General features: G+C 37.3%; 1 protein-coding gene and 1 long non-coding RNA gene across 2 annotated transcripts in view; both read right to left on the reverse strand.

Moving 5' to 3' along the window:
- Positions 1-8,275: 8,275 nt before the first annotated feature.
- LOC114644120 (uncharacterized) lies at positions 8,276-15,100 on the reverse strand. The gene is made up of 4 exons (XR_003714892.2): positions 14,885-15,100; positions 13,992-14,133; positions 9,207-9,289; positions 8,276-8,504 (listed from the first exon to the last, which is right to left on the reverse strand). It is a non-coding gene; the product is annotated as an uncharacterized LOC114644120 (long non-coding RNA).
- A 3,568-nt stretch (positions 15,101-18,668) lies between these two features.
- Positions 18,669-25,072, reverse strand: part of LOC114644124 (uncharacterized) — a 16,231-nt gene continuing 9,827 nt past the window's right edge. Inside the window, exons 2-3 of the mRNA XM_028792363.2 lie at positions 22,932-23,141; positions 18,669-19,705 (exon numbers count right to left, since the gene is read on the reverse strand). Of these exons, the coding sequence (XP_028648196.2) occupies positions 18,796-19,705; positions 22,932-22,990 (969 nt within the window). The 5' untranslated portion in view covers positions 22,991-23,141 and the 3' untranslated portion in view covers positions 18,669-18,795. The remainder of the gene's footprint in view (positions 19,706-22,931; positions 23,142-25,072) is intronic.

Genomic DNA, 25,072 nt, shown 5'->3' on the forward strand with positions numbered 1-25,072 from the left:
GGTGTGTCACTTGCTCACAGAATCCTCTAACAAACACCTGTTTTGCTGTCCTAGGTGCCCTCACAGTTGTCCTTCTCAGTTTTTGGTACAGACCATAGCTGCCACCAAGCCATGCGCTGCAACTCCTCTCGATGATATCTAGGGAGTCCTGCAAGATAAAACACCTCCTTCTGGGAACACCGGCAACACTGACACAACCCTCAGCATTCTTCAGGATTTTGTCATGGAAGTTCTCCCACATCACATTAGGATCATCAGTCACACCCAAGTCTGCAAGTTCTTCACACAATGTGAAAACTCATTAGAAACAGCCTGATCTTGGAGTCCGGCTAGGTCCAGCCTCATTCTCCTAGTAGATGGTAGCCTACTGGACCTAAACTGGATCTTCAGAGTAGCAACAAGTGTGTGGTCAGAATTCACAAACTGACACATCTGTTGGCCCTGCAGTTCTGTAGGAGCCTCTAACATTTTCCCAAGAGGATGTGATCGATCTCCTTCACCGCACCATTAGTACTTGAGTACCAAGTCTAAAGATGTGGCTCAGGGAGATGGAACCAGGAGTGTAGGAGTCAATGTAAGTTTGAAAGAATTATCAGTTATAATCATGAAAATATAAACTGCAAAATATGTATTTGAAGGAAATGATCTGTCAAATCTCATCAAAAGGACTTGCCACTAAGAGTGCTGATAACGAAGAACCATAGGAGATGAAGAATTCAGTACTCAAAACATGAGCAAGGCAGCACAGCATCCACTCTCTGACTGCAGGTGTAAATGAATAACTAAAAGAAGTTAACATTTACTGTTTAATTGATAATGCAAACATGGCATGACAAAATAGCTGCAGTGTTTTAACACATTTTATATCTGTAGACCACAATGCTTATCGAGAATCTGTTTGCTGTTAGATATCATAGCAGACAGAAGCATATCTCAAATGCATGCAGCCAAGTAGCTCTCTCTTCTGTCTCAGTGTTCATTAAAATGTACAAATGAAACATTAAGATTCAGTCACCTTGTGTTGTTGAGCTCATGAATTGAAAACAGTAATTGTAGCATATTATTTTATCTCAGTGTCAAGTCTTTTTTCACTTTTTTACCCTCTTCCTGTTCTGAACTCTGAAGATGGTTTAAAATGCATGGACTGGAGGAATAGAGGATGAGTGTTTCAGGAACAAGCTCTGTGGGTGTGGCCTTTGCAGCACAGGATTTCATAACTGTTCACTACAAACCTTTTAATTAGTTGTCCCCAGTGTAATAAGTTGCGATATGGCAAATGTGTTTGCCTGGGTGTCCATTTGAATGAAAACAATAGGTGGGTATAGCTATTTATAGAATATGACGGGGTACCCAAAAATAACAGGAATCTGTACCTGGAGCTCAATCTCGACTTAGCTGCGAATGTCGCCGCTAGGTGTTGCATACTTACAGTATTCTGTAGCAGTCTGCCATGCCGTGTTGCTCTGTATTGTTCATACGGTATTCCATGTTGGTTTTTCTTGGTGCTTATTAAACATGTTCTACGATTTTTGTGATGGGTGATCATAAAGAAAAGCGAGTCTGCATTAAACTTTGTTTTCTCTTAGGGAAAACAGCTGCTGAAACTGTAGTATTGCTTGAAACTGCTTTTAAAGGGGAAGCTTTAAGTAAAATGCAGGTCTACAAGTGGTTTTCATGTTTCTAATGAGGGGAAATGTCACTTGAAGACCAACCAAGATCTGGCCGACTTTCCATAATTAGGAATGATGAAAGTCTTGAAAAAGTTTGCAATGCAATTTATGAAAATTGTCGTCAGAGTATTGAAGAGATTTCTGAATTGACTTGTGTGTCTTGGAGTTCTTGCCACCTTCACTACTCACCTGGGGCCTCATGTATAAATGGTGCATGCGCACAAAAATGTTGCGTACTCCCGTTTCTACACTCAAATCACAATGTATAAAACCTAAACTTGGTGTAATGCCACACACATTTTCATGGTAGCTCAAACCCTGGCATACGCAAATTCTACCCTCGGTTTTGCTAACTGGCGGCACCCAGCATCAAAGCAGTGCTTTTGTTCCAGTGTGGTTTCCCTTTCTCTTTTAGATCCACATCCCTGATGAGGCTTTATCATATATACTGAAATTAACCAAATATTGTGTATTAATTTAAGGCATCTGATTGTAATTAACCTGTAACAATATAATGGTCCACGGAATGGCCAAACTATTCCAAATAACATAATTGCTTTAGCGTTGTTACTCTCACTGCACCTTCTTCTTCTTCTGTCAGCTGCTCCCGTTAGGGGTTGCCACAGCGGATCATCTTTTTCCATATTACTCTAACTGCACCACTCGGAGTATTTATATCACTGTATCTGAGTGTGGAATCACAGCTCTACAGAGACTTATCGGAAAGAGAATTATTGGTATACAGCATCTAGCACACTCTGCCTCAGCCATGCTGTCTATTGAACTGCTCTCATACGGCAAACACTTCAGAGTCTTCATCCCAAGAACTATAAACGCACTCAATCAGTCCATCATGTGCTCCTTGCAGAACTGTTTGTACTTATTAGTAAAATTACCTCACTGCAAACTTGCGATAGTTATAATATTGCACAACCTGAGCCACTTTATAAAGCATGTATTTACATATCATGATGATATCATTTTTAAGATGAAATGCAGCAAAATATGTTTATTACATTATACAAATAAAATGTTAATATCATTTAAATAATCTATATTGTTAATAATTAAACATGTGAGGACACGGTGTTGCAGCGCTAGCGATGAGCTGGCGCTCTGTTCACGTATTGTTCCTGCCTCATGCTGTATTCTTGCAGGGGCTGGCGCAACACTGGAAGGATAGATGGATGGAATAATTAAACATGTACTATGAAGATATTTCAATGGTCCTTAAACGTTTTGAAGAATCGGCATTCTAAGCTTACAGATGGCTTAACATCTATTACAGAGCTGATTGTGTGGCGACTGATTACTTGGAGAAAGAAAAGGAAGGACAGGAATTGGAGGTTAGTACATTTGAAAGAGACAGTACTGCTGCAATAAATTATTTCATCAAAGGTCGCGCATGGCGCAGCAAGCCTCTTGCAGGAGGCAGGAACAATCTCTGGACAGGGCGCCAGCTTGTCACTATCACTGTGCCACCGTGTTCCCATGTTTAATAACATGCTTTAACTCCTATCATCATGAAAATGATATCAAGTATACATCTCAGTATTTTAATTTTTCCAGTCGGAGGAAGAGAAAGCCTGTTTAAGAAGCACATAGTGATACACACACATATTGCACATAGAAGAACACATACAAAACAAAGTATTTAGCATACTACTTTAGTTATGATGGTATTTGAGAAGCTAGTAAATTAAATGATTTAAAGATTATGTTTATGATGTTCTACTTTAATGACAAAATAAACTACGTGATTAAAGTGGAAATTTCGAGATTAAAGTTGAAGTTTCGAGCTTTTTTCTCACTGTGTCCCTATTTTTTCTTCTTTTCTCTGTACCCTAATAAGCTTTCATATGACACTCAGAAGGTGGGCTATGACTCGCCTTTTCATGGCGACTTTGATATCTGACAAGTTCTTTTTTATTTCAGACACCGTGTGACTTTGTGAACTTGAGGTTTCGAGTTTCTCTGGCACTCTATGTCACTCGATCAAGTTACTTTTGTTGTTTATACCACTGTTTAAACCAACAAATAGTACATTTTTCCTTGCCTCCACTTTGTATTCACTGAAACTCTTCTATTTTCCCCTGCGCTTTTGCCATTGCCTTTTCACAAAACGCTGAGCTTATGGCCTATTTATATTGATTTGCATATTCAAAGAGGCATAATTCTGGGAGGAGTTGGGGCGGGACAGCAGGCGCATGCACATGCGTCAGATTTCATGTTCATTGGGATTTATAAATGGGAAGTCCATTGAAGCTGGCTTACGCACAGTTTAACGCATCTGGATTTTTTAGTGAGTATGCAAATTTCTAGTTTTGTCTGTATGCCATTTTTTAGTGAGAATTCTGCACACGGCATTATACAAGAGGCCCCTAATATTATAATATACCTAATTCAATGCGTCCACTTTCTTAAAGCTTAATATGGAGAGATAGTTGATTTGGATCAAAGCTAATAACAGATACTGAAGATATTGCAGAAACCACCAAGCAGGTCAGTGTACCTTAAAGACACATTGTCACATATGCCAAAAAAGGTATCTATAATTCTCCATGAAGTCAATGATTTTGCACGTAAGGGATGCAACATGATCAGGTGACATGCAATTGGTTGTCAGAAAAGGGGCAAGCATGACTGTGCTGGGAGATTGGCAGTTGGTTGGTAAATGTGAAATGGGCTGAAATTTTCACATCTGTAATTTGACATGGTTCAGTGACAAGATCAACGACTGTGATTGTTAAATCTGACATGTCCTACTATAAAAACGTATGTTATATTACATTGGCTTTAGCCTGCTACATGAAATTCCCTCCACCCTCATCTCCTTCCTTTGTCCACTGCAACAACACTTAGACCTGAGGATCATCCCATGGCAGTACCATATTATGTTCTCAGATTTTGATATAGTCCTAGTATGCTACAATCTCAGTTACACTGAAACTGACCCATTTTACCCTTGACTTTTGTTTTTATTTATTTTCATCATTTTCATGTTTAGTGTTTTTATAGTTACATTAGACTTAGAGTTCCTTCGTGGCAAAGCCTATAGGTTTATGTTTATCTTATTTTGTGTAAAGGTTAAGGGTTTCTTCCAATTTATGTTCTAAAATATCGAGAATGAATGAATTAATTAATTAATTAATTTAAACCTTTTAATTTCATGCTTTACTAGGCATTTATCATTTCTTTTGATTTGGAACATATTTTTGAGGAACTTGTCCTTGCAAAAAGCCCAATTACAATTTTGAGTTCATAAAATGTATGTGAGCTAAACCCTTCTGATTCCAGTTCTTTCCCTAAGTAAGCTAATAATTAGTTATCTTTACAAACTATTGTTTCTTTTCTTCAGCTTCTCCTTTCTTCTCCTGATCTTGAATCACAACACTGGAGGTGAAAAGTCCAGCAAGAGAAAGACATGGGGCTAAAGGGGACTAGAGTAAGTGAGGAAAGTATGGAGACTATAGAGGAAAGAGTTAGTGGTAGAAGATCAATAGATAGAGACTAGTGGGCATTAGTATGATGTAGAAACAAATTAGGGATGAATCTATAGGCCTCGAAGCCAGACAAGACAATGGTTCTCCTCTCCCAACCCCTTCCACAAGCTAGAACCAACTTGCAGAGTCAATAAATAAATGTGAGCTGTTCAACCCATCGCTAATATTTATTTGCATTTATAGACTTCAAACATAATGTGATAACTTCATTATAGTCGGGTGGATATCACATGCTGCATAATTTACATATTAATAATTTGAGTTGGGATTTGTGTGCTTTGTATGACAAACTCGCAATTGGGGAAAAACACAATAGCCTACATATGCTTTGCACTCAATTATAAAACACAAACACAGTAACATCCTACAAAAACCCGCTCTTCATAAATATGAATCACAACATAGTCATTGTTTGGCTGCTATCCTTTTCTATAAGTATCAAAAATCTCACAGTCGTTGGTTTGCTTGAACTGAGACTATCATCATTAAAGTTGAATGAATGCTGCAGAGCTGAATTTTTATGCTGCACAATGTACAGCACTATGTATGTTGAAAAATGTACACATCTCGATAAGAGAAAAAATCTCTAATGATAAGAGGTTGGTTGCATAACAAGTGACCACCTTTTAAAGTGAAGAACTATTAATTTCACCATTGTCAGGGACATATGTTTGGTTTTAGGCCCATTCACGCAAATCCTGCATAACTTGCGATACATGATAACTGGGTTTCTCTTTCTTCAGATTTTGATGAGAATTATATTCCACTTCCAAAATAATGTAATATGTATGATTTAAAGCTCTGAGGAAGTCAATGTTTTTTTGCACCACAGCAAGATGATATTCTTACTATACTAGTCATTAAGTCATTAATAACGGGTGCTAGAACAGTAGTGCATAAACATTAGTAGGAACAGTCTATATTCAATGGCAAGGGACTTTGACCTCATTCTTTTTGTTGGTCGTATTTTTCTTTCTTTCAGCCTTTCTTTTGTTGATGTTTACTTGCTGAGCTGACCGTTCTTCGTGGGCTGCCGCCGTGTATTGTGTGTATTTAATTTTCTGTGACAGTAATACTGTCTTGTACGTCCGCTGGCTTGTAAATCCGTAATATACCTTTAATTTTCTCTGGCGGTAATACAGTTGTGCGCGTCGGTAATATGCCTTTAATCTCCTCTGACAGTAATACTGGCTTGTATGTGGCTGTAATATGCGTCACTGTATTGTGTACATTTAATTTCCTCTCGCAGTAATACTGGTTTGTATTTCTGTAAAATGCCTCTAACATTCTCTGACAGTAATATCACGAGTCGCACCGTGCCCCGCGCATGTGCACTTCACCAGAAGACACCCACACACGGACACCTGGACGCACACAGGGATTTTATTAAAGAGGATTATGATGGAAATGCAGTAGAAAAATTCAAAATAATATTAATAAGAGACACTATTTTTTTTAAAAAATGAACAAGTGGTTACGGCTTTGGTAAATTCATCCATCTATCCATTATCCAACCCGCTATATCCTAACTACAGGGTGACGGGGGTCTGCTGGAGCCAATCCCAGCCAACACAGGGCAGGAAACAAACCCCAGGCAGGGTGCCAGCCCACCACAGAGAGCGCACACACACCCACACACACTAGGGACAATTTAGGATCACCAATGCACCTAACCTGTATGTCTTTGGACTGTGGGTGGAAACCGGAGAACCCGGAGGAAACCCATGCAGACACGGGGAGAACATGCAAACTCCACGCAGGGAGGGCCCGGGAAGCGAACCCAGGTCCCCAGGTCTCCCAACTGCGAGGCAGCAGCGCTACCCACTGCGCCACCGTGCCACCCTTTGGTAAATCTAGACTTTTAAAAATCTTAAATTTAATTCAAGACTTTTTAAATGGTTTTTTTTGTGTCTTTGTTAAATTACTATTAAGAAAATACTCCAACCATTCACTTTTACTCTGCTTTTGTTGATGAGGACCATTGTGATCAAGGATATGAGCAGGGTAGACCAGAATAACTTTTGTCTAGTTCACCATCAGATTCCAACTCCTCTTTAGAAATCCTAAAGTAATCCTTTCAATTTGGACTGCTTTCTTTAATGTATACTGCGTCCACTCCATGGTCTCTTTCCAGCTCCAGCTTTATCAGCAGAAATCAATACAGTGCCCACCAAACCACCACCCTTGTAAAAATATGTTGGATAACTTCATTTCCCACAATCTCTTGCTCGTGATCATGTTACATGATATTTTAAATACAAATAAAGTTTGCAAATAAAAGATGAGTCTTTTTGATTAGCAAATACAAAGCTAAATTAGACAATAATTTGTTTTCTTGTTTAAAAAAAATTCCTAGTTTCCACCTAAAATGTTCCCCCTTGTTTCTACAAGTGTTCTTGAATGCAAGGATTTATATTTTGAACCAAAAATAATCTAGATAATCTTAATTTCTGCATTAGAGAATTTCAGAGACCTGTATTACAAAATTCATGATCGGAGATGAAAATAACTTCAAAAGAAACACGAATAAAGAGAATAATTAATCAGTTTACAATTAGGATAATCTAAACTGTCCAAGTGATTTGGCTATTCAGATAAGTATTTAGAAAAATGTGTATATATATTAAATCCATCCATCCATTATCCAACCCACTGAATCCGAACACAGGGTCACGGGGGTCTGCTAGAGCCAATCCCAGCCAACACAGGGCACAAGGCAGGAACCAATCCCGGGCAGGGTGCCAACCCACCACAGCAGTATATATTAAATTTATTTTCAAAAACACAGATTTTTTAAGGAGTAAACTCAATCATCAGAAATATGAAGAAATGCTGGACAATTTATTATTAAAATGAAAACAGGATAAATAATGGATCTTTCCTGTGAAACGATAAGGCAAAAAGAAAACAACTCTTGAAGAAAAGACAGCTATATAATGTCCATAAAAATGTAAACAGAGCTAGGTGTTATAGCTAGGCCTACAAATTGATAAGAGAGCAAAAGTTAACATGCAAAAGTAAATGCCCAAAAGTAGCTGTAGCTTCTTCTTCTTCTTAATAATAATAATAATAATAATAATAATAATAATAATAATATTATTATTATTATTATTTTCAAGCCCATTTCATCTAATTCACAGGGGGGCAATCACACATACCCACATGTGTGAAATTTAGAAATGCCACACAAATTAAAGATGTAAGTCTTTGAAAAGTGGGAAGCAAAACACACAAAGACATGAAGAAAATGTTCGAAGTCCACACAGACAGCTTGAGTGAGATTTCAGTCCAGCATCCGGGATACTTGTGGCAGCAGTATTAACTGCTTAGTCTAAAATAAATAAATTCATTAAATAAATAAATAGTCAAACCTTAAACTATCTTTCTTTTAGTAATTTTGACAGCGGCAGGTAAGATGAAGTGTGTTAAATTGAAAGAAAATATGATGGAACATAAAATTACTTTTTATTTTAATCTTCAACAATAAAGAGGTATAAAAGTGTAAAACACATTCAAGTCATGTTGACTTATTTTGAATATATAGAGAGTATATTATTACATTAAATTAAGAGGCTCAAAAACCAACTGCTTATAGAAGAGCTTGCAGATTACCCTGAGGTAACAGGGCACTCTACACTTCACAAAATCAATGGATATAACCTTAAACAAAATTTTATATTTTACAGAAAAGTTGAAATTAAGTTTAAGTTTAGATGTTTAATGGTGCTTAAATTAATTTGGTGATTAGCACAGTGCCAAATCAAACATAACGCTGATCCTTCCTTGATAACTCGAGAAACTATTGACTTACATATTGAACTCAACATTAGTTTGGATATTCTCTGAATTGTTCTGCCTTAAAAAAGACCTAATTCTGTAGACTGAGATAAATATTTTCTTCTAAGTGAAAGATTGGTAAGTTCAATATGAATAAACCAGTGCAATATACCTGGTTTCAATACTTTCAAAAAATATAATTTGCAAACAAAAAGATAATGGATTACAGGAGGTTAAGACAAAACAAAATACTTACTCATTAGTCATTAGTTCCTCAATGATATATTTGAGGTTTCATTATTCATCATCTTCATCATTTATAGTCAAATAGATGTTGTCCTTGTCATGAAAAAAGAACAATTTGATAGTGATCATTGGTTACTGAATTCTGTTCAAAATGAAGTGTCACATGACTAGTGAATGGACATGATACTTCATGTGATTAACCTGAACTTAAAAAGTTGTAAATTACTTTATTAATGACTATAACACCAAAAACATCAAGGAACCATTCTTCTCAATGATGCCACTTGTTAATGTCTATCCTATTTTGGTACTACATGTTTAAAATAATATAGGGAAGGATTGTCCTATTGGCAAGATGTTGCCAAGAAAGTGAACATAATGAAGATTTCAGTGCTAGGTCTTAAGGAAAACCCCATGATAGAGATGCAGCCACACTAGCAACAGGATATGTTCTAAATTTCCCAGTATCAGTACATGAAGGCCGCTGGGGACTGATATGCATAATACATGTACTTGTATCCCTGAAAGGGTGTTAAGAGACAGGCAGAGGTGACTTAGGATGAAGTATGTAATGATTCCCTAATAATACAGTATGTAATGACAGAATACTTGCAACCCAGCAGTTTGCAGGGATGCATGACCCTTTGTTTAAAGAGAAGTTAAGTCTTACGGGACAACACACCATGGACCATGCTGTCCTTCTTGTAGAAGGGGCGGCTGTGGAGCTGCATAGAAAATGTGACCTTTCTTGGTTAACGTAAGGCTCCGAGTTAAAAGTAAAAGAAGTTAAAGCCTGAGGTTGCTGTTGCAAAAGTAAGGCAATGCCAGTCTGTAGATAAAAATGAACAGCACTAGTAGCATGGGAGCGAGGTTTAATGCCTGCTCAGGGGTTTAATGTGTCTGTAGTGGGAAAGAAACTTTGTGATAAAGAAACTGGCTGGAGAAAGAGATATGTGTATTTGTTGTTCTGACAGGGAGGACATGGTGCTAACTTGGAGGTGAGCCATCTGCTTGATAACGAGAACCAAATGCCCTATATACAGTAGGCAGCTCTGGAGTGGGTGCAAAGTGGCTATTTTGTTTTTTATTTTACTTTGTGTTCTTGTAGTCCTTATCCATATCTTGTCTAAGTTTATTAAATCAGGTGACATTATTGCAAATTCTGGCTTTCTTGGTCTTATTCTGGGTGTAAAAGACTGCCATAAGAGCCCCTTACTTCACAGTGTATCGAATACCTACTGTACAGTATATACACTTAAAACAAAATTGGAAGCACTTGAAGAGCCACATTACTTGATATATTAGTTTCACATTGAAAGGCATCCGAGAATTATTTTAGGTTTTCATTTGGTAATTTTATATCTGCAGACATCCTTATATTAATTATGAATATTGAAAGATTAAGACTAGTGAAGAAAGCAATAGATACAAAATGAGAAGCTGTCTGATTTTTTTACCCATATTAATGTTTATAGTTGAGTGGTGAAAGGCAAAAATCTTATACAAAATAATGGAGTAGGGGGAGGGGGACTCCCTATTTTAAGATATGGTCACATGATTAGATGATGCTTATTTCTTCTCGCTTTATGCTTAGTAATGACCCTATAAACCCGTAACATTTCAGAAGACAATTAGTACTGGTCATTTTTTTATTTAAGTATTACCATTTTGTCATTATAGATCCACAATGAAATATTATTTAGAGAAATAGAGTTCGTTTTGTTCCTTTAAAGCAATTCTAACTTAAGAAGCTTAACTCTTTGTAAAACTAAACAATTCTGAGGATTTTTTTTTTTACAAATAGTGGATAAAGAATGAGCAAAAAAATAACTCTTTAAAACAAATACGAATGAAATTATTCAAATTATAAGAGGAAGATTATGTATTACTTTGTAGTAAATATGAGGAACAAGGGGCATGATACTGCAGTGGGTGGCACCCTGCCTGGGATTGGTTCATGCCTTGCGCCCTGTGTTGACTGGGATTGGCTCCAGCAGACCCCCGTGACCCTGTGTTCGGATTCAGCGGGTTGGAAAATGGATGGATGGATGGGGCATGATAGCTATACCCAGGACACTGGATCCATGAAACCACAATGTAAGCCAATGAATTAAAATTAAAAATATGAAAATGCAGTATCTATAAATGCCTCTTAGTAACAATATACGAGGAACATTCAAAAAGTTTCCGCATTTTTATATTTTCTTTGGAAACGGTAAAGGCAGGAGGAGTAGAAATTGGGCATTAAAAAGATGGTACAACACTGAAAAAATTGCATTGCACATGAATGTGACTATGTAGAGATTTAAAAAAGTGAGGAAATATTTTGAACATTCCTTGTATATTGTTACAAACAGGCATTTATAGATACTTCATTTTCATATTTTTAATTTTAATTTATTGGCTTGCATTGTGGTTTCAATGGTCCAGTGTCCTGGGTGTAACTATTATGCCCATTATCTCTGTGAAGTTTACATGTTCTCTCTGTGTCTCTATGGACTTTTGTGTTGTCTAGTTTTCTTCTCATTCCCCAAATACATATACATGTAAGCTTAAATGGTGAGTCTAGATTAACATCAATGTGAATGGTGCCCTTCCTCAGTTCTGCTGAAATAGACTCTGGCACAACACAACAGCCAGTTTAATACATAGTTTATAGAACGCTATGTGCTTTATGTTAGTACAGTAATCCCTCCTCCATCGCGGGGGTTGCGTTCCAGAGCCACCCGCGAAATAAGAAAATCCGCGAAGTAGAAACCATATGTTTATATGGTTATTTTTATATTGTCATGCTTGGGTCACAAATTTGCGCAGAAACACAGGAGGTTGTAGAGAGACAGGAACGTTATTCAAACACTGCAAACAAACATTTGTCTCTTTTTCAAAAGTTTAAACTGTGCTCCATGACAAGACAGAGATGACAGTTCAGTCTCACAATTAAAAGAATGCAAACATATCTTCCTCTTCAAAGGAGCAAATAAATCAATATGGCTGTTTGGCTTTTAAGTATGCGAAGCACCGCGGCACAAAGCTGTTGAAGGCGGCAGCTCACACCCCCTCCGTCAGGAGCAGAGAGAGAGAGAGAGAGTTAGAGAGAGATAGAGAGAGACAGATTAAAAAATCAATACGTGCCCTTTGAGCTTTTAAGTATGCGAAGCACCGTGCAGCATACTTAAAAGCTGCACACAGAAGGTAGCAAAGTGAAGATAATCTTTCAGCATTTTTAGACGAGCGTCCGTATCGTCTAGGTGTGCAAACAGCCCCCCTGCTCACACCCCCTACGTCAGGATCACAGATAGTCAGCGCAAGAGACAGAGAAAAGTAAGCTGGGTAGCTTCTCAGCCATCTGCCAATAGCATCCCTTGTATGAAATCAACTGGGCAAACCAACTGAGGAAGCATGTACCAGAAATTAAAAGACCCATTGTCCTCAAAAACCCGCGAAGCAGCGAAAAATCCGCGATATATATTTAAATATGCTTACATATAAAATCCGCGATGGAGTGAAGCCGCGAAGGGCGAAGCGCGATATAGCGAGGGATTACTGTATTTTAAATACCTTGCTCCTTTTTTATAATGTACACAATTGCATTCAGTGAATCAAAGAATAATTGCTGTATTTAACTTAAAAAATCAATAATTCGATTAAAAAAGTTAGTTATTTTTCTTTAGTTACATGAAATTTTACTAAACATTGCATGTATTTTCTAGGCAAATGTGTGTTTAATACGTCAACATTTCATTGTCTTCTAAAAACTGATTTAAAACAGCCTTTATCAAATAAAGCATTTTTTGTTAGTCAGATAGATAGATAGATAGATAGATAGATAGATAGATAGATAGATAGATAGATAGATAGATAGATAGATAGATAGATAGATAGATAGATAGATAGATAGATAGAACTTTATAGATTACCTAGATGAATAACCACTTTGTGAATGCCTTGTAAATGTTACTAATCAGGAAAAGAAGCCTTTGTTTTAAAGTATTGTTATGTTAGAGTAAATGAGTAATAAATACACTACCAAAATTAAAGTGTTACCAATAAATTTCCTCCCCTACACATATAGTGTAAAAATACGAGGGACGTTCAAAACGTTTCTGCACTTTTATATTTTCATTGGAAATGGTGAAGAGTAGTAATTGGGCATTAAAAAGTTGGTACAACACTGGGAAAATTGCATCATAAATGAAGGGGAGTATGTAGGAAAGTGATGTAATTTGTTTTTGAAATTCTTAATAAATACATTTAAAAGGTGCAGAAACTTTTTGAATGTTCCTCGTAGTAAATTTCATAGCTTGCTTTGTCTCACTTGGTAAAATGTACTGAGAGCGCAAGTGAAGCAAAACCTGCTAAGAGATATAGATCAGAATGACACCGTATAAACGAGTACACTCACAGACATACAAACATCTAAAAAATGAAAACAATAAAGCTGGTTAATAAAAGAAAATAACCAGATGAGGAAAGGATAATTTTATAATATTACTGTAAAATATTAAAATGTATATACATTTCTTGCTGTCCAGCATAGACATTGTAAATTTCATTTTTCTTACAATATTTAATACTTCAGAAATTTAAACACACTTATTTACTTACTTACCTTATGACCTTAGATTTGGGTTATGTATGTCTGATTAAAGTTCACTATTTATTTGCATGTATATTTTTAAAATACAGCATTATTGGAACTGTCCAGTTAAAACTAAATTTTATGATTTAATCTCTTTTTAAAAAAAGGATAGTCTTTTCCTTCATGTACAAATAGACATGATTTGTCTGTACCCACCAGTAAAGGTCTATCTGGTCGCAAGTACACTGTTCCATGTTTATATAATTTTTCAAGTTTTGTAGCATTCAATTTGCTGTGGCTGTGTACAGTTCTGGAAGCTGGAACAAGCGTTCTACTGAATTTGACCAAAAATTCCACTCTAAAGAAAAAGAAAAACAATAATGACTAACAACATTATTGATAAAGTCAAATAATAATCATCTCACAAGTAGATGTTTTTCCTCCATTTACTTCAAATATTTAACTTGTCCCAATCACTGCTTGTACAATAGAGCCATCATTGAAAGCATCCCGAATTTCTCTATAACAGGCTGGGGTGGCAATGCATCTGCTCACTTGAAACATAAACTTCAGCATGTTATTTGGACAACTGGACTTCATTAACGTACTATATACATTATGGGTCAGGAAAAAAGATGGAAATATAAGCATAGACTACACTCATCTGGGCAAACTTATATTTTAGTTATTACCATCAAGGAAATGTGACTAAAGGGAAGAACTGCAAGGTACAGAAATAGCTTTTTTCTTACTGCAGACACTATGCTTAAACACAGTATGTGATTCATCTTTTTGTTTCTGATTTGAATTCTCCTTCATTCAATTTAAATTATGTTAATTTTATGTTAATTTTATATAGGACTTACCTATTTTATTACTCGGTGGGAGTGCAATTCTCATTTGCTATATAGTTTGTATGTCTGTGTTTACTGTATGTAATGTTATGGTGGTGTCATGTATTGTATGCTGCATTGTTGGATTATATGTGCCTTGTTTTGTGTATGGCTGTAACACCAAGAGAAATCCTATCTTGGCAATAAAGTTCAAATTCAAGTTCAAGTTAAAAATATAATTACAAGGAAACAGACACCCACATATATATAACTTACTTAATATCATCAATGAGAGGTGTAAAGGCTTTTTTAATAGCATTAATGACAGAGTCTTCTTCCCATTGCTTGTTGAATTGAACAGTTGATTTTATGTGTCCACACGAGGAAAGCCAGGCTCTAACATTTTCTGAAGGTGTATGGTTCATTATATCATCAGGCATTAATATTACTTCTCTTATAAATCTGAGTCCTTCAGTTCCATCTCCATGCATCCTATAAACATAATATTATGTAAAATTGAAGTTAAAGGTTAAATTTTCCCCAAATGTGAAATAATATGCCTTATTATGTACTAATAAGCTCCTTTTCAGTAAGACCTAAAACTTATGTTATGCGTGGATTGCAGCTAAACTTCATTATTTCAGCTCTATACTTGAGATTTCACTATGGGATGAAATATATGAAGACCTCTGATAAGAATGTTAACTATGTTAATGGACAGGACATCATCATATATGAACCTGTTTATTATGGACACAAATGAAAAGTAAGTACTTGTCAATAGGTTAAGTTATAAATGTCAGGTCAAGTCAGGTTGGGAAGCATGCACTGCACCCACCACACGACGAAACAGCTCAGGATCCCAGTTGGCAACACCCCCAGCAGACATGTGGTCCAGTCCCACCCTCTGGAAATGACCCTGTATCTGCAGCAGCCAGGTCTTATGTATGCATCCCCTTGGCCTGCTCCAGCCACTCGGGTCCCCAACAATGAGGATCCTGCAAACTGGATCACCCTCGGGGAATTGTGCCACATGACCATACAGTAGTGCTGTAATTGATGTTCCTTTACAATGCAGGTAATGTGCCTCATTCAAGACTCCGTGAGTAACACAAAGTCAAACCAGCAGTACCAAAAGATTCTCGAAAGAGACAGTGTACCGAAAGTTTCCAGTCTTCTTCTCAGGTCACCAGAGAGCATCCATAAATGTCACCCAGAAAATTATGTAGCAGCAGCCATACAGCATAATTTAAAGGGCCCATTCACACTCAAGCATTATACATTTCCAGCATTTATCTAGTGTTTTGCAAGTTTTTTAATGGCTATTTGCAAGTGTTCATCACCCATTTTCATGTGTTTTACAAGCAGTTTTCAATAATTTGAAAGTGTTTTATAGGGAAAATATGATTGACATCATTTCCATTGTGAGGTTTTGTCATGGTGTGAGGTGTTTGTTGTGTTTTCAGAATGTCTTCTATGACTTTATGCTTTAAATCCTAGTGATCACAGTACAGAAGAGCAGATGTCTTATGTACTGTAAGGACACATATTGTGTTTATCCTGTTCATCAGAAAAGCAAGTCAAGAGGACAATTCTGGACTCACTTTGAAGATTTCAGGCAGCATCCTGAGAAATTCCAAGATTACACAGAGGTATCGATAAGTCTATAAACATGTAAGTAGTGGTATGTGAAGAAAAAAAACAACTTTGCATTATTTCTCCAAAAAATACTGTTGGTACAACCGTATGCAAATGTATGAATGAGTTGTCTAGTAACAGCTGTTAAGGAAGGGATTATCTTGCACAGCGGTAATTAATTTAAAAGAGTTGAACATATGTTGAATTTATATACACTTGATCTGACATGTACTGAGGAAGAACTTTAATCTATCCAGTTTAGAGTCTCTTGGATCCAGTGACTATTGGAGCAGCACTAGGTATGAGGCAAGATACAATGGATGATGTGCTCAACTGCACAGCCAAGCCGAAGAACGTGTGCTGCATGCAATTTAGCAACAGAAACCTATAAGTCAAATGTATGCTTACTTTAAATCCGGTTATTTGCTAAAACATATTTTAACACAGTGGGATTCTGGTGGCACAGCATTCGATATTCACATGGGGTTCAGATTAGGGATAGAAAAAGGGGATGGATGATATTTACGTAACAGAAGACTAAACTTATTTTCTTAATCGAGACATATTACTGACACATTTCCAGTGGTTAGTGTTTAAACAGGTAATAATATTCAGTTAAACTTGCTTACTAATACCAATCAATCCAGAAATGTGCAGGCGGAACATGCAAACTTCTTAGAGTTCAAGCTGTAAGAAAGGAATGCCAGCTCTGTGCTACCACTCAATATGTTTAAAGATCTGTAATAGACTTTAATCTGATTAAAACTAAATGTAAACCTAAAACTTTTGTTGAATTATTATCAACTAATGGCCGGTATACTTGACTTCTCCCTCAGTAGTTGTCACTAGACAACCAAAGCACCCGCATGTAAGATGACACTAACATTTTATTTTTTATTTATTTTTTATTCTTACTTTTTTTAGTTTTAATGTGCTGCTTCAATCCTGGCTCATCCAGAGGAGGCCACAAATTCTTTTCAAAATGTTGTAAAAATGCTAATTTTGTTTTTTTAATCATTATTTTATAAACATTACAACTGATATCAATGGAACAAGCGTTTGTCTGGAAAGGCTTGAAAAATACTGCATAGAGAAGTTTTCTAAATCACTCACAGCTTAAAAAGCTTAAGTTTGAATAGTGTCATTAGAAGCAGTGGGAAATAACTTCTCAAACAGTTTAGAGGCAGTCTGGTCTAGCACTAAAATGTTACAAAAATGCTTGGGTGTTAATGGGCCCAAAGAGTTTTCATTGACAAAATTTTGAATACCAAGAAAGTGCCATCATAAACAACAATTTCAAAAAGCAGAGACAAAAGTCCCAATCTGTTAACCATTACTTATCTAAACTAACTGTGTGTGACAGTCTAGAGTTACTCCAGCTCCCACAAATTCGGAACCCTAAACAGTAGATAACATGACAAGGATGGGATAGGCAAATCAAGACACAAATAACCAAAAGGTATTGTGGAAAGGTGCTCTGTGCTTTTATTTTTCAAGAATTAAGCACGCAAAGTGCAATTAGTGAAGTGCAAAGTCTTAATCCATAATACATAATTAAAACTATCTGTAGTAAAAACAAGTGCTAAAGTGAAGATTAAAAACACACATAATTAATAATAAATCATTAAAACGGAATTAAAATCACTGGCAGGTGCTGTCTTTTGGAAAAAAACAGCACAAGTTGAAGTGCTTCCTTCTCCACCATGTCTCTGCTTCTCAATGGTTAACATCAACTCAGCTCACAGACACGTCTGCCAACAATCGCAGTCAACCGTCACACAGGCTTACACCTCAGCCACCTCATTCAATCACCATCGGGGTGCCCAAAGGCTGACTCATGTCCCTCAATGCCATTCTCGGGGTCTGCAGGGACCTACGGCCCCTGCCCCTTCTTCCATTCATTACCACCACACAGAATGCTCAGCAAGGAGTGACCCTGCTTTTTTGAGTGCTGGCCACACGCTCCTCACGGGACATCAATCCCGACCATTTGCCTTCTTGCTGCTGCACCAGCTCAGCCATGCTACCTGCCTCTTCCTTCTCGTTTGATTTAACCTTCATGCTTTCTTTCCTTGATCTTTTCTTATTTTTCCCTCCTGTGGCCACAGCACTGTTATTACTATCTCCAGTTCGCCGATGTGCAGCTATCAACATTGAACTTTAGAAAGGTACAGTTGACATATCTGGGGACACTTCAGAGGTAAAAAAAAATGCCCTGGAATTACTTGTACATGAGATATATTATATCAGAAAACAAAAATTTGAAAATATAACTGTGAGTGCCTGTTGTTTTATTTTTTTTTTCTAATGTTTAAATTTCACACAAGCATAGATTATATCACATTTGAGAATTTATCTGTAAGGTTTTAGTGAAAATAGGCTATCCTGGCTTTATTTTTGAATAATAGGGCTTTATTATAAAGCTTTATTTTGGGGTACCTTCCACTAGGTGGAGATTGCTGAAAAATACCCCCAGGGTGTAAGGGGTATTAAGTGATAATCATTGACAATTCTGGGAAATACTATCAACATCTTATAGAACTAAATGCTTACCGCTCTAAGATGAAATCCTTTTCTAAGGCTGCCTTATTTTTCATTGTATCTTTCATCCCATTTTGCAGGACATCATAAAGTTGTTTGTATGTCTCCAGCTCACACCGCAGCTCCTCTACTATCTTCCTCATGATTTCAGCAGTTTCATTCTTTTTTCCTTTTGCCAGAGCAATGCTGTTTTTGCAGATGCTGTAAAGGTCTACAACCATAAAAATACCACTACCAACTCCGCCAGCTATTCTTAATGCTCCTTGCCCTGCTCCTCTCATTCCAACACGTGCAACATCACCCACTACATCTCCCATTCTGCTCAAAGAGACAATGTCATCTACCATGTTTACTACAGCTCTTCCAGCTCCAGCAATTTGAACACCAGCTCTTAATTCGGTATATGGAATTTCATTCTGAACTATATTTTGATTCCTTTCTTGGATATTCTCTATTAAATTTTCTTCATTTAATTCAGAAACCTCTCTGAAAACTAATTCTTCTTTTCCAATGCATCCTTCAATACGTGCTATGGTATGTTTATACTTGTTTAGGATTTCCTGAATTTTTTTCTGATCTGATCTATTGAGAGTAACCTCAGTGATGGTTGCTGCTGCACCTCCAAGTCCTGCAGCTGCTCCAACTGCAGCTCCTGCTATAGTGAGTGCTGTGGAGGCTCCAAGTGTCACAGGTGCCAAGGCCAGGCCAGTGATACACAGCGCACCACTCACTATACCAACAGTGCCTCCTGCCACATTGGTGATGCTAACATTTTTCTTAACTGTGTCCATCTCTGAAGCAATCTTCTCTATGTCTGTAAGGCAGGTTTCCAGTGTTTTCACATGTTCTGAAAAGTTGCTCAGAAAGGAGATTGAAAAACATTGGTAAATCAGACCAGTCCTCAGCTCTCTGATGTTTCTGTTTTGAGAAAATCAATAACAAAACATTAAATTTAATGTGTAAAATATTAACAGATTCAAACCTATGTACAATTTCAAACCTACCAAAACCCATTTATGCTCATGCTGAGTCAGAGAATATCCCAATAGTGTTAGGTGCATGGCAGGAATCAACACTTGACAGGACACAAATTCATCAGGACATACAGTATGCACTCTGAAATGTGGGTGAATTTAGAGTTTCTAAACAGCCTAAAATGTTTGCAGAAATTCACAGATGATTCAGCACCTGTGGGGTGTATCGATAAAGGAGATGAGACAGAGGAGAGGAGTCAGGTGGAGAACTTTGTTTCGTGGTGCAAAGAGAATTGTATGTAACTTAACATCAGCAAAACCAAGGAACTGCTTATTGAGTTTCATCGCACCAAAGAGCCTCTATGTCTGCTCACTATTATGAGGAGATCCACTCTTAAAAGTACATGGGAGTTCATATTAATGACAGGTTGGACTGATCTCAGACCACAGAGAAACTGTATAAGAAAGAGCAGAACAGGCTTCCCTTCCTTTGGAGACTGTGTTTCTTTGATGTGGGAAGTGACATCCTTCACATCTTCAACAGTTCTTTGATGGCCAGTGGGATTTTCTATGCTGTGGTGTTCAAGTTGGAAACATAATTTCAAGAAAGGACCACCAAATCAACAACCTAATTGAAAGGGTAAGCACAGTTATAGGACACACTCTGGACACCCTAAAGGTCATATAGGAGGAGAGAGTTAAAACAAACTGAGTGACATTATGAACAATGCGGAACATCCTCTCTGTGACACACTAATACTGAGGACGTTCAGTCAATGAATCATTCAATAGAAGTGTGTGAAGAAACACTACTGGGGGCTCCTTTATACCAACAGCGATGTGCCTGTGTAGCACCTCACCATGACTGTGACTTCCAAGTCAGATGTTTTCTTTCTTTTAAAATCTTTTTTCCAATTTAGTTATTCTGGTGTGTGTATATATATTCATTTATCTATCTATTTACTTGATAATTTATTTAAGAGCTTATGTAAAAACCCAAATTTTCCCATGGGGACAAATAAAGTTCTATCTGTCTATTACAGACATCTTTGGGAGAAAGACCAGAGTACATGAAGAAAACAAAGCATACAAACATGAGGAAATGTGCAAGGACAGTAACTTGGAATGGGAATCAAACCTAGCATACAGGATTCATGAGAGAGTAGTGCTAATTACCACACCACCGTGCAACTGTGACTATTGTGACACTAGAGGGCTCTGGCACTCCTCAAACCCAATAGACAAACGTCCTAGACACCAGGTAAAAGCACCAGAAGGATATTTTATTCTTTCTCTTTTAATAGTGGTGCCTTGAAGCACCTCTACCACAATACAAAGGAAATAATAATAATAATAATAATAATAATACAAATAAACACAATACTTTCCTCCTCTCCTCCCAGCAAGTTCTGTCAAACCACCTCCCAACTCCGGCTCTCTTGCTGGGTCTCTACAAGTTCTTTATATAGTCCTTGACCCAGAAGTGCTTCTGTCCTCCCATCCACGAAAACTTGTCAGCACTTCTGGGTCCAGTGGAGAATTGTCTTTTTCTTCAGCCCCGAACTAATTTGGGGCTTCCGTCCCCATGACTTGGGAGTACTTTCGGGCTATACGGGAAGCAGAAATCCCCGTGTCTCCCTGCATCGTCTCCTGGCAACATCCACGGTACCAAGCAGGGCTGTGAAGCAGATCTCCATATCCCATGGTGTCATGCGGGAATCCAGGGCACCGCTATGCTGCAGGGAAATCACCATCTAGCGTTCTGGGGGAGGCAGTGTTTCAAAGTATTCTTTGGACGTCCCGGCCGGGCTGAGCTGCCGGCCATCTATCACACTATGTTTAATAATAAACTTGTTTTTAGACTGCTTTTCAAAAATACTGAGAAGCAGATATTAAATTCCTTATAGTTACATATTATCATTTTCCATTCATTCATTCATTCATTTTCTGCATCCATATAAATTTATAGGATTTTGCTGTGATTCCTAAAATGATTTAGAAGAAACTGTTTTAGCATGCTGCAGTAAATTTTTCAACAGTGGGACACAATTTGTTTGTGTTCATCTGTACTGTTTCTTTTTGTACATTTAGAGGGTGCCAAATGTAAAATGCCCTTTCCTTCAAAAAAGAGGTTTTTTTTTTGTAAAAAATAACAAATATCAGACTTATATGGTTTAGTCTAGAGCTAAAAAAAACTAGTTATCAATGTAACATAGTGATGTATGAGCTTGGCTGTTGTAGTACACAAATGCTTACCTTTTATACAGTGCACACATAATTACTTATTGGCAAATAAACTATATTTAATACAGAACATACTAAATGAGGTCACAAAAAAAGTTAATGTGTTTAACAGGTAGATTTCTACTCAGAAGGAAGAGTACTCTTTCAGTGGTCAGCAAATGGCTGAAGAATGATTTTCACTAGGAGAAGAATTCCATATGCAGCATTTTTAGCAGAAAGTATAATCTAATTTTATTGACATTTTTGAAATCAAGAATTGTCATGAAAATTTAAATGGCTCGGCATGGTGGCGCAGTGGTTAGCACTGCTGCCTCACAGTTAGGAGACCCGGGTTCACTTCCTGGGTCCTCCCTGCGTGGAGTTTGCAAGTGCTCCAGGTGCTCCGTTTCCTCCTATAGTCCAAGGACATGCAGGTTAGGTGTATTGGCGATCCTAAATTGTCCCTAGTGTGTGCTTGGTGTGTGTGTGTGTGCGAGCTCTGGGGTGGGCTGGCGCCCTTCCCGGGGTTTGTTTCCTGCCTTGCGCCCTGTGTAGGCTGGTACTGGCTCCAGCAGACCCCCATGACCCTGTAGTTAGGATATAGCAGGTTAGATAATGGATGGATGGATTTAAATGGCTGTCACAATGTTATTGGAACTAAGCTCATCTTAAAAAGACAGACTGAAGATATCCTCTTCTGCTGCTGCCTAGGAATATGCCTCTGATTCTTCTGAACATGAACTTGTACTCATCAAAGGCCCCACTTTGGAATATTAACCCAAGTGTACTGTCCTAAGGGCTTCTTTCTGGTTCCATTTTATGTATGGGAATTTAAAGCTGTATTTAAGTACAGACAGTGTTAATTAAGTTCATTATATTAATTACCATGTATTAACATTAAAAGAAAAAATATGAACTAGTTAATCCAGTAAAAATTGATATAATACCTTATTGTCTCCAGTTTTTGAAGGTGATCGTACATTTCAAAAAAGTACCTGTTGTCCATGATGGTGTAATTTTTAAAAATTTAAATTTGATGACAAAAAAATCTGATAGATATATTCATATACTGTGGTGCAATCCGCTGTCCAATTAAATGTCTTTCTCCACTCTTGAATAATTTTCTTACTTTAACCTCTCATCAGGGTTGCAAATTCCTAAAATAGTATAAACAGTATATATTCAGATAAATTAAAGAGAGTCAAAAAAAAATCAAAAAACATAATCCTGCTATAAAAAAGTAGTTTGTATATTTGAAAACACACACACACTCTTAATGAAAACAGAGTTAGTTAGCAACCATCATAGCACACATCATTCTTAAATCCATTTAATTCAGTTGAGGTGTGTGGAGAGATGGAAGCAGCGCTTCAACCTAAAGTACCAGAAAGTTTTCTTAGTGTACTGGCAGGGCTGGCTGTACAATATAGGTAAACTAGATGATCGACTAGAGCAGCCAGTTGTTTAGGATGGGCGGCATTTTCTCAATCATAATATACAAATGACTCATAAGAAACTCCACTTGGGGATCCCACCCCTACTCTTTGATTTGTCATTGGTTTGACACAAGTGGAACCCCCACCAACTGTTCCATGCAATATAATGTATAGCAATTGCCTTGAAGACTCAATGGTTTGTGCACAGTATTTTCACTTTAATGTACAGTAGTAAAAAATCAAATATTACTGTTTTGCAGATCCAAACCCATTTTTCAATATATGTTTATTGTACTATGGCTCATAAAGTCTCATGGGGGACTATCTAGAATACCGACACCTTTTGTTAGCATATCATTGTATCGATCAGCTCAATATTTCATGGAAGGACAATTTCACTCTATTCAATCCATTAATAATGGTATTGTCATAAACTCAGTACTTCCAGTAATTTGATTCCACTTGGCAGCAAAGGGCACCAGGCAGGAATCAGTCATGGAGGTGATTGTAATTATTTGCAAATGATCATATTTATGGAACTGTTTATAACATAGTAGTATAGTTACAGTACATGTACAGAATACAGGTAAATTATTACATGCGTGTCCAGCCAACATACAACATATTGCCACTTGCCATGCATAATTTACTTGAAGTACCCCTTAGATGTGCTTGAAGAATTTTTATATACTTCTGCACTTAAAATCAAAACTTTTTATCTATACTAATATAATAAAAGGCAAAGCCCTCACTCACTCACTCACTCATCACTAATTCTCCAACTACCCGTGTAGGTGGAAGGCTGAAATTTGGCAGGCTCATTCCTTACAGCTTACTTACAAACATTAGGCAGGTTTCATTTCGAAATTTACTTACAGACATTAGGCAGGTTTCATTTCAAAATTCTACGCGTAATGGTCATAACTGGAACCTCTTTTTTGTCCATATACTGTAATGGAGGAGGTGGAGTCGCGTATTGCGTCATCACGCCTCCTACGTAATCACGTGAACTGAAAACAAGGAAGAGCCTCAAAGAGCGCTGAAGAAAACAGTCATTACACAATTGAGAAGGCACAAGAGAGCGGCTCATGTGAACTGACTGAATGCAGCACGAGTGATCACTTCGATACTATGGAAACAAAGCACAGTGTAAAACGTAAGTTTAAATTAAGTTTATAGAAATGCTACCGCTGCCGTTTGCAATACCATATTTGCAAGATACAAGTTTAATGAGAAGACACGAGGTATAAACGAGACTTTGGATGACTTAGTAACGGATTAAAAATTGCTGTAGCGAGAAACTTTTAAGTGCCGGGTTTTAGCTAACATTAAATAAAGCCGTGGACATCGCAACATCACACAAGACAGGGGCTCACGTGAACTGACTGAACGCAGCACGTCGGAAACAAAGCACCGTGTAAACCTAAAGTTTAAATTAAGTTCATAGACCTACAAAAGGTTGCCATTGATTTGAGGCAAGATTGCTTTTCTCCTGTACAACTATGCGTTGCATTCTCAAGAGTGTGCTTGCACGGCTTGGTCATATTACAACCGGAGTGCTGAACTGACAACGTGGTATACAAACAGAACTATAACAATCGTAATAAACGAACAAAAAAACAGCAGACAACCTGTGGATTAAATAAAAAGGC

Source organism: Erpetoichthys calabaricus, chromosome 12, assembly GCF_900747795.2.
Source record: "Erpetoichthys calabaricus chromosome 12, fErpCal1.3, whole genome shotgun sequence".
Taxonomy (NCBI): Eukaryota; Metazoa; Chordata; class Cladistia; order Polypteriformes; family Polypteridae; genus Erpetoichthys; species Erpetoichthys calabaricus.